Raw genomic sequence first — 10,116 nt, forward strand, 5'->3', positions numbered from 1 at the left:
ATTGGATTACATTTGTCATACTTTTACAACCAAAAGATTAATTTCAAGAATGCTTCACCCAAAAAAAAAATTTATGTGGCTAAAAGTGAATAAACAGTAACCAATGGCAGGCTAGACAGGCTTAATTTGTTCAGAACTAAATTTCGACATTCCAAAGTCAACTGGCCAAATTGGAAGTCAGGTGAAAGCCAAGTTGTTTATAAAACAATTCTTAGGTCTTCACTAGCTATTACTTCTGCCAGCAGCTGGAGATCTACCTAGTTAATGCCTACAAATGAATGAACAAAGAAAAACATGAAGCTGGTATCATATACGCTAATGTAAATTAGTTAAAAACAAAAGTGCTCACCACTAGCCTAGACCATGCCAAGAAAAAACTACTACTACTACTACTACTACTACTACGGATCAATGATTGCAGTTGTTAAAGTTTGTTTTGGATGTGCTTAGTAAATGTGCCCTGAGAAGTATCAAGTGTTTTGTTTGATTTCAATTGCAAGATTTGTAACACGCTAATGCTGCCTGCCTGCCACTTTCGATCATTAGCACCAACAGCATTTTTGGGTGAAGTATTCTTTTAAGAGACAAGAAACACGTTTGTTTTGCCCTGGGTGTTGTTAAAAGTTCCCTCTGCAGCTATGTACTGCATGAGAGTGGAATTTGTTTAACAGTGAGCAGCCCATGGTTTTCATTGAGGTGGATTTGACAACAGCTCTATCACCCTAAATATCCATTTGAGGGTTCTCTATTGTCTCCCTGCCCTTCAAGGCTAATAAGCTGCTGTACATATGTGGGACAGATGAGAGAATGTGGCAGCTATTTATGCTCTCATTAGTCCAGCTTTATTTAAGGTCAGTGCTAATGACAGGAAGGGATGGAGACCTCCAATGAGAACTGGAATGTTATACTAAAGGATGGGGAGGGGTTCACGGTGAGGTTAGGGAACAGGTCAGGTTAAGGTGGTCCGAGGTCACTGTTCAGAGGTACAATAACAGCCAGACAGGAAGAACCACCAAAGCAGGGAGGCAGTCCTTCCATTGTCATGATGTTTAGCTGCCACTGCTGAGCATGCCCAGAAGCTTGCTGGGGTCCATGCCCTGCTGCTGAGCCATCTTCTGCACGTCAAAGCCCATATGCATGAGAAACTGGATGACATTCATCTCCTGCCCGGTGACCTGATCTCGGATGGTAGGGCACGTTGGGTTGCAGTGGGGCCATGGGCAGTTGTCAATCAAGTGCATGGGACAACCCTTGGGCGGGGCCTTGTTGTTTTTGCTGTTGTCATGGAGACTGCGTTCCCAGCAGTGCAGAGCTCTTGGAAGAGATGTCCCTTTCACTTGTATGTCAATCCAGTAGCTACAACAGACATAAGAGGGCACTGTTGTTCAAAGAATGTGCACTTCCAGATAGTAAGAGAAAGGAAGCGTCTTAGAAAGGAACATAAGGAAGGGTGTATGGCTCATAATAGAAAAACAATACAAGAAAATGTCTTACTTTCTCGTGATAACCTCATGTGAGAGGCATGCTGGAGCAAACATAGCTCTGGAAATCAAAGACAGAACAAGAAAATATGTCTTGCGTGTTCCACAACGTAACTGTTAATTGAAAGGGTGTTCTCTGATTGCCTATGGTTCTGAAAGTTCTGAAAGAGGCGTTGTACTTACGGGACATCTTTGAGAGTGTTTCTAAGCTCTATGCCCAGGTTCTGTATATAACGCCACTGTCCCTCCTGGACAGGCTGACCCATAAGATGGATGTTGTCCACAGTCAGCTGGGCCTCATCAAAAAGCCACTGCACCACAAACACAGGTCCTAGGGATAGTGGGGAAAAAAAAACCAAAAAAAAACAAACAAGCAAACACACACACACACACACACACACACACACACACACACACACACACACACCTTGATAATAAATCAGCACAGGATATGTGACAGATGCGTGCTGGACGCAAATGCATGCCACACAAAGATCCAAGGTATACATTTAGAATTATACTGTTTAATGAGTTGAATTCATTTGTTCTTCGGAACCATGTGCTTTGTGACTCACGTCTAATTGTTGGGTAAACTCGATAACCAAAGAAACAGTTCCATTCACTCCCTTCATGCGCGTGTCTACAGCGCTCAGGCACAACACCTCCCCAATACCTTGGGGGAAAATCATACTTCAGATTATACATTTATAATGTAAACGCATGATAACCTTTATAGACAGGACATACAGTGAGGGGAAACAAGTATCCAGACACTTTTGTTTTTGTTAGTTAATATATTTCCCATGCATTTATCTGCTTCAAATTTGCACTAAATATCTTTTGACTTAGTACTTAAAAAAAACCATACGTATTCAGAAGCATAAACAAAGATTGGGGAAAAAAAAAAAAACCTCTGACATTAAAAAATGAATAACATTAGTACTTTGTTGTCAGCTTTGAGACATTGACGGTATGAAGTAATTAGATTTTTCCAGTATTATGGTTCAAATCTGGCCCAGTCCTTTCAGCAAATTATCTTCAATTCCACAAGGTTATGAGGGCCTCTGATGGATTCGCAATTTCAAAATTCTCCATTTATTTTCCACGGAATTCAAGCCTGTCGGCTATGCAAGCACCTTCACCTTCTTTTTTTATTTTTTGAAACCAGACTTGATTTATTTTGGCTGTAAGTTTGGGAATGCTGTCTTGTCAAAACAAACATCTTCTCCTCATATTCAGTTCTTGGCTAACGAGATTACATTATTCTCTAATATATCCTGATATGTTGTCTCATTCAGGTTTCCTTCAACGACTTGTAATGCCCTAGTATCGTTTGCAGCAAGGCAGCCCCATATCATGATGCTCCCATACTTCACTGTGGGTATGGTGTTCTTGAGATCATATGTGCAACTCTTCTTTCCCCAAACATGATGGGCAGAATTAATGCACAAGAGTTCTGTTTTTGTTTCATTATGACCAGAGTACGTTGTTCTGAATTAGTTGCAATTTGTCTAAATGCTCAAAATGTGCATATTTTAGACAGATGTCTCTGTGCTTAATTTAGACACATTGCTTCCTGCTGCTTTCCAGCCACTTTTTTCAAGTGACTGCTGGCTTTCAGGTTTTTAGCATTATATCCATGCTAGCATAATTTTTAGCATTAATATCTATTTTGATATATATGAAACATAAGTATATGTATACTCATTTTCATAGAGGTTGCCCTAGCCAACTTTGATGCCAAGTTGACATAACATCTGTGTCAGATGACTTTTTTTTCCCCTGACATTAGGCTGTCATGACGCTTTCTGGGGTGAAAGTGACAATTCTGATAATGACATAGCTTGCCACGTTAGGCTGGCTGAACAAAGGTGAGCATTCTGTGGCTTTTAAGTAAAAATGAAACTCAGTTATCATTAATAATATAAAGTACAAAGTTAAAAGATGCTTTGTGTGCAAACTTGATGTCTATATATGCACTGGCGGGATTAAATTTAATTAAAAAAAAAACAAAAAAAACAACAACAACAACAACACACACACACACACACACAATTTCATAACAATTGTAAATGTTTAAGTTTTCCTCTAGGACATGTCTCAAATTCTGTAATCCCTTTTAACTGCTTCTGCCCAAGAAATGTAAAAAAAATAAAGGTTTCAATCTTTGTAGTACCATACCATTATGTCCCATTATGATAAGTACTATACAAATTGTAGAAGCCTTTATGGGCTTTAGGTAATTTTTAATTTAGACACCAAATTTCTATGAATGAAAGTGCTAATCTGAGAAATTACGCTTCCTACAATTAGTGCCAAGATCAGCACTCTTCAATGGAGGCAACTAAGGCATACAAATTTATGTAATATATCAACGTTAAGAAGTGTTTACTTACTTGATTCCCCTCTTGATGGCCTCTGTAGGGGCACAGCTGATTGTGTCCACACAGTCTGTGCAGAGGTACTGCTTGTTGTCCAGAAACCAGCCTGAGTCAGATAAACCCCTCACCTGTATGTTGGGGTGCCCCAGCTCTTCCAGCAGCTCTGCCACAGCGTCCACATTTAGCAGCACTCCAGTACCACCCGCACTTCAGAAAACAAAAACAAATTTTAATCAAAATAACGCAGGACAATGTGGTCACGTTATTGAGGGCACATTATTAATTTTACCAATGTGTTTTAACATACTGCAAGGTGTTTTGCAATATGTAACAAGATAAACACAATACCAGTATTTTGTCAATAACATGCAGCCCTATTAGGAAGATTCACACTACAGACTAACCTGCTTCCAGCTAGGAGTAGAATCTTGCTGTTGTCCAGACCTTTACTTAGCAGATCTTTCACCACTTCCTTTATGATGAGCGAACCCATGAAAGCATACTCATCTGCTTACCACAAATATGAATACAAAAAAGAGCAGGATGCAACCAGAACATGTCAATGCCATTTAACTCTTAACAGAACTGAAAACTGACAAGCCATCTCCCAGAAGAATACAGTACAGAAGTTACTTACTTTGATCTGTTTTAGGGGTGGCTCCACTCCACACATCACTGGAGCAATATGGAATGAACCTGAAGAAAAATATGCAAAATTATTCCCCCCCCCCAAAGCAAGATTCCCCCCAAATCAGTAATCACCAACATATGCAATTTATTAAACTGAATCATTGACCACATAACTTTTATGTGAGAAAACAAGAAAATCTGAAGTACTCACACCATGTTGGCATTCCACCAGTGAGGGTTATCCTCTGGTAGTGGAGACAGAATACCTGTGCCTGCAGAAGAAAAGATGAAAATGCGAAAATATGAAAAAAGTGAAAATGCCATCTGTGCCTCACATCTGTTATGAATAACCTTCCTACTGCATCATTGTGAAAGCATGTAATTCTTGCTATTCTTACTTTGGTGGAACCACATAAGCATGATGGGATTAAAAGTACTTTATGGGTATTTATGCTGATCTATAAAACAGAACATTCAAGTTGTATATCTAACCTGTCTTGGTCTGGGGCCATTTTGAGGAGCTCATGAGTCTTCTTATTGTCTCATATCTGCTGTCACAGTTCTCTTTGTTGAAGCAGTACCACCCACCTACAGAGTGTAAGAGACCTGTGTTGAGTGGCTTTGTTATTGCATGACAATAAGGGCTGCCATAATACAACTTTATTCTTCTATGATTTAACTTCAATACTGATACAAAGAGTAGCAGTGCTTTGCTTGATACTAAGGATGCACAACTGGAACGGGCAGACTTTGGCTCAAATCCCAAAATTGGCATTTGGTCAATTTATTGTTTTTATTTTGTTGCAATTATATGACATAAATAACAACATCCAGGTCAGTACCCTTGTGCTGTATTTCAATGCTGCTGGTACACCTATACCAAAACTTCATAGCATACTTATAAACAGCCAGCTGCTTTTTTTCAATCTAGCATTTTATTTGATTCAATTTATTTAAATAGGCAACTGATTTAAAATTTTAAAACATATGCAAGGTTGGCCCATTGAAGGGCAAATAAATGTTTAGTTGCAGGTTTAACTTATAACATACTGGTAATGTGCTAATGTGTTTCATACGTTCATTTACCCCGACAAAAAAATAAAGTAAAATAAAAATCAGCCAAAAAGAATGAAGGTATCGGGCAATTTGGCTGTAAAGAAAAGAATTAGCCCTAAAAATTCATGATCGGTACATCTCTACTTGATGCCAACATGATACTATGGAAAACTCTTCTCTCTTCTTTCAGTGCACGTGCTCTCTCGTGCTCTCTCTCTCACTCTTTGTATGTTCAATTATTGTGTTATCTTGTTGATTTTTGTTTATATTGATGTGTTTATGATACTTCTGTAAAGAAACGTTGGAAGAAAAAGAAGCTATATACATTAAACTTATCTATGTATCATTTATTTTATTAAGTAGTATAAGTAACTAAATCAGCTAGATGTGGCTTTATTCAACAAAAGCAGATTAATATGAGGACACACAACATAGCCTCAACACTCATCACACTAAAAAAAAGAAAAATGCTTGATTTGGACAGACTCCTCATCTGGATGTTTGAATAGGTCATGCATGTACAAATTTTACTGAGGAAAAAAAAAATAAACAAAAACACAACTCTTTGTGTGTATTAGGTATGCTAATATGTGTGCCTCTGTCCATCCCACACAAATTAGCACGCACAATTTAATTCACTTATAGGCAGAATACAAAAACACTATGGTGTAAACCTATTTAATAGGGACACACAATAACAAGGGAACAGCATATAATTCCTTTAAAAAAAAATAGCAGCACCTGACAGATCTGATTTGACATATATTTCAAACAGATATTTGATAATACATTTACTGCACTCTGGAAGATAGTTTTGGCAATGGGCTACTGTGCTCATCTGAATAAAATGTAGACATTACAGCATTTGTAATCCTGTAGGAATGATATAAAAGAAATTAGTTCTCTATAATGCTAAGCCAAGTAGATATAGTCCCTGTTTCCACACTACTCTGTTTGTCAACAGGTATGTAAAGAAAAACTGAGTACTCTAGATAGAGTACTGCTCCATGTTGTAACAATAAAAATGCATTTGATGAGTTTTGTAAAAATAATGACAACATGACAAGGTACAAAGATACAAATCAGAGCTGATATTTTATTTAAACTTGCCTTCTAGAAAGATCAGCCATCTTCTGCTTCCCCTTGACTCTTTCAGGTAGTACCTAAAAGACAAGAGGCAAGACCCCACAAACTCATTACCCACATCAACAAGCGTTCGAGGAGGTGCCAGCACTGCTATGAACCAGAATGCTCACAATATTGCACAATGTAATGTCTTTATGATAACCTAAGATGCAATATTTTTTATGGTAATGATTAAGATTAAGATTATTTGCGTGCATGGCAGTTTATGAAGTTCATATGGGCAATTTGTAGGCTGTGTAGGAGTTTATAAAGGCAACGTCTACCCAGAGCAACCCAGAGGTTCCATGAAGATGTTTATCTGCATGGCTCAGATGGGACAGCAACACAAACGAATTGCAAACACTAACAAATATCTCTGTCCTGTCTTGTCCTGCAATTACATCATCATATAAACAGTGCAGCACAATAGCTTATCTTCATGTAATGGACAAGGAACTGTACTATAGCGGCAATGTGCGGCAAAATTCTGCATACAAGCCAGGTGTAGGTAGGATTCTAGGTAGGAATACTAGTCCAAGGATCTCATTTCTAATTAGTTTTCTTATAGGCTTCCAAGGACAGAACCTACTTTAAATAAATTATGAATAGTTCTCCATTCTCATAACTAGTGTATTCAGACAAGCCTTGATTGTTTTTGAATAGGAAATTGACATAAGCATTTATGGCTTCACCTGTAGCAGGTACACATTATCATGAAATGTGTTGTTTTTCAACTGTGGTGTTATTTATTGTGTACCTACTGCAAACCCGCACTGGGGAGAATATATAAATGGTATAATGGTGGGGAGTGTGTAAATAAATGATAGGATATTTAGTACAGATTAAGATTAAAAGTTTCTGAAGCACAGATTATAGTAAATTATGTATTTTACTGTTCATGTGAATAATTAATGGATTTAAAATTATGGAGAGAACTTATTTCTTCACACATCAATAACTCTGTTTTTCATCTACCTTGTTTCATGGCACAGTACTGAACATTCATTAAAAGTCAGTAGTATGAGCATGTCGTGTCATCTGAGAGCATTCAGACCTCCTTGAAAGTCCACCAATTATGTACATAGTTCTACAATGCACCTTTGTAAAACTGCTGGCTCAAGCATCAGATACACACAAAAAAAGATATGGGTAGCAGTCTGCTTGTCCTACCTATGCCACAGTCACTGTACCAGAGAGATGAAGAACAATAAAGAGATTAGTTCTATATACTCTAAGGTACACAGAACTACATTTCTATGGAACATTAAAGTTTACATTCTAGGAATTATAAAGGATCCACAGAGAAGTCACTGTTCATCTTTAAAAACCTACTTTGTTCACTCTTGAGGTAATTAAACACATGTACGGCTAATAACTGCTGCTCAGCAATACAACCAGCAATAAAAACACATTTTGTACAAAACAAACATGTTAGAATTTACAGTACATTTTCATTCAGTGATATGCATACTCCTAAGGCAAAGGACACTGGATGCTTTTTAGATTAGGAAAGAATTTTTAGTTATTTAAAATGTTGTGTGTGAATACCTTGACAAAAGATCATGTAGAAAATATCAATATTAGAAAACCCACTTAGAAACAGTGTGTAGCAAAGAGTCACTTAAGATGATCAGAAACGTGGTACAGACAAGAAAACCAGTAACATGATCAGGCCACTGTGTAACATAAGTTACCTGAAGGAAATCATGCCATGTTAAAGAGTATGAATGAAATGAACATCAGGGAGGAAGTGAGGCTGGTATATTATTTCAGGCGCATCTGAATGTGCACTTCTTATTATAATTAAATATCCATCTAAACGTCAAAATTATAATTCTGAAAACGCAACTAGAGTTAGTGGAAGCTGGAAATGTAAAGACGTTTGCAACGTCTGGTACACTACACAATACAGAACACGGCGTACATGAGCGGATAATCATTACATTTTCGTAAATCTATTTGATTTGAAGGCTATTCCGTTTGAATTTAGGCGTTTTTTTAATAAATACGTGCACTGCAGAACTCAGCAAAGTACTTTATGGGATAGAATCTCTATCCGTCCATGTCTCTCAGGACCACGTGCTTAATCCCTAACTCAGTGGTCACTCATCCTTCTGGATCAGAAAAATCAGGGACTTCTGAAGACAGCCAATCAGATGTAGTGTGTTTAGGTTAAAATTAAGACTTGCATTCCAGAGAGTTGGGGACCACTGCTCTAAATTCGCCCACCTGCTGCCGGGGTGCCCACGCAAGTCACCTGCGACTTTCGGTAACACCGCCTGCCATTTTCGTCTGCGTGCGGGCACTTGTGAAGAGCAAACACACACTTACCCAGCAGGTGTGCCGTCGTTGCAGGTGACTGACGTATTTTCCAGAAAATGCAACTTCATGTCATTGTCGAGCTTCTGAGCGGAGCACGGGTACAGGGACTGCGCCAGATTTTTCACCTGAGTCATGAAACTGTCCATGTTGTCTTCGACGGCCGTGAAGTCCAGCGCGAAGCTCTCGGTTGTGGTAGTGTCGCCGCGCTGGCGATGGGGGGATGAGGGCAGCAGGGAAGCTCTCCGCTCGCTGCGGCCTCCCCGGAGCCTACGGGCACCCAGAGCTCCGGACTGAAGAAGCCCCAGCACCAGCGCCGAGTGGACAAGACCGATTACTGTTAGCCTCTCCTGCTGACGCTTGTTGCACATCTCCTTCAGGCGAGTTACACGTCTGTATGAGCTGCTGTGGAAAGCGGGCTGAGGAGGGAGCGCGAGCTGCTGGCGTTCCTCACAGTACTCAGTGGGACAGGTGACTTTTCTCAGTCGAACTAAAACACCACCACAGTGAGCACAGGGTCGTCGGTAAACAGGCTTGTTGCTTTCTAGAGCTGGGCTCTAGAAAACACTACAAGTTATTTAAGTAGTCCTGCGTCCACTGTATAACTGCGTGAGGCTGTGCTGCAGGATACGATCTCTCTGTTTCCCTCTCTCTTGAATACCTGTGCGTGTGTCTTAAGCCCCGGGTTTTATTTAAATTTGCCCCCCTTCTCTTTCGCCAGGGCCAATCGGAGCGGAGGGCAGACCTCGGGGGCGGAGCCAAACGACACGTCTTTCAACCCTTTTCATTTATTGGAAAAAAAAGAGAGGAAAAAAAGAAGCGCTCATGCTTTGGCTCCTTTGATCCACGATGTTTTATTTGATGTGGTAGTTTTTATTGGCCTTGAAATGCCTGTTTCCTAATCCGCATGATTTTATGGAGTGAGACTCAAACTTCTTGTGACACACTCGCTTTTTCTGCTGTGGAAGAAAAAAGTATAACAATGATACAATAAGGGTGCATGAGAAAATCGTAAACACACGACAGTGCAACACTGAAAATAACCTGAATTATTTGAAGAGAACAATGCGAAGGGCGAATACTACTACTACTACTACTACTACTATTTTTATTTTTATTATTAT

General features: G+C 39.2%; 1 protein-coding gene across 2 annotated transcripts; it reads right to left on the reverse strand.

Annotated features, from left to right (window-relative positions):
* Positions 1-988: 988 nt before the first annotated feature.
* On the reverse strand, positions 989-9,633 carry notum1a (notum, palmitoleoyl-protein carboxylesterase a). Of its 2 annotated transcripts, none has more exons than XM_036590109.1 (11): positions 9,005-9,633; positions 6,659-6,711; positions 4,985-5,080; positions 4,704-4,764; positions 4,500-4,558; positions 4,267-4,369; positions 3,878-4,069; positions 2,057-2,154; positions 1,665-1,812; positions 1,495-1,542; positions 989-1,356 (listed from the first exon to the last, which is right to left on the reverse strand). In XM_036590109.1, the coding sequence occupies exons 1-11, from the start codon at positions 9,361-9,363 to the stop codon at positions 1,050-1,052; spliced, it is 1,524 nt and encodes a 507-aa protein (XP_036446002.1). In that variant the 5' UTR covers positions 9,364-9,633; the 3' UTR covers positions 989-1,049. The 2 variants fall into 2 exon arrangements, with proteins under 2 accessions (XP_036446002.1, XP_036446003.1); XM_036590110.1 differs by having other exon boundaries at positions 4,267-4,372; positions 9,005-9,129.
* Between the last annotated feature and the right edge of the window lie 483 nt (positions 9,634-10,116).

This window comes from Colossoma macropomum, unplaced genomic scaffold, assembly GCF_904425465.1.
Source record: "Colossoma macropomum unplaced genomic scaffold, Colossoma_macropomum, whole genome shotgun sequence".
Taxonomy (NCBI): Eukaryota; Metazoa; Chordata; class Actinopteri; order Characiformes; family Serrasalmidae; genus Colossoma; species Colossoma macropomum.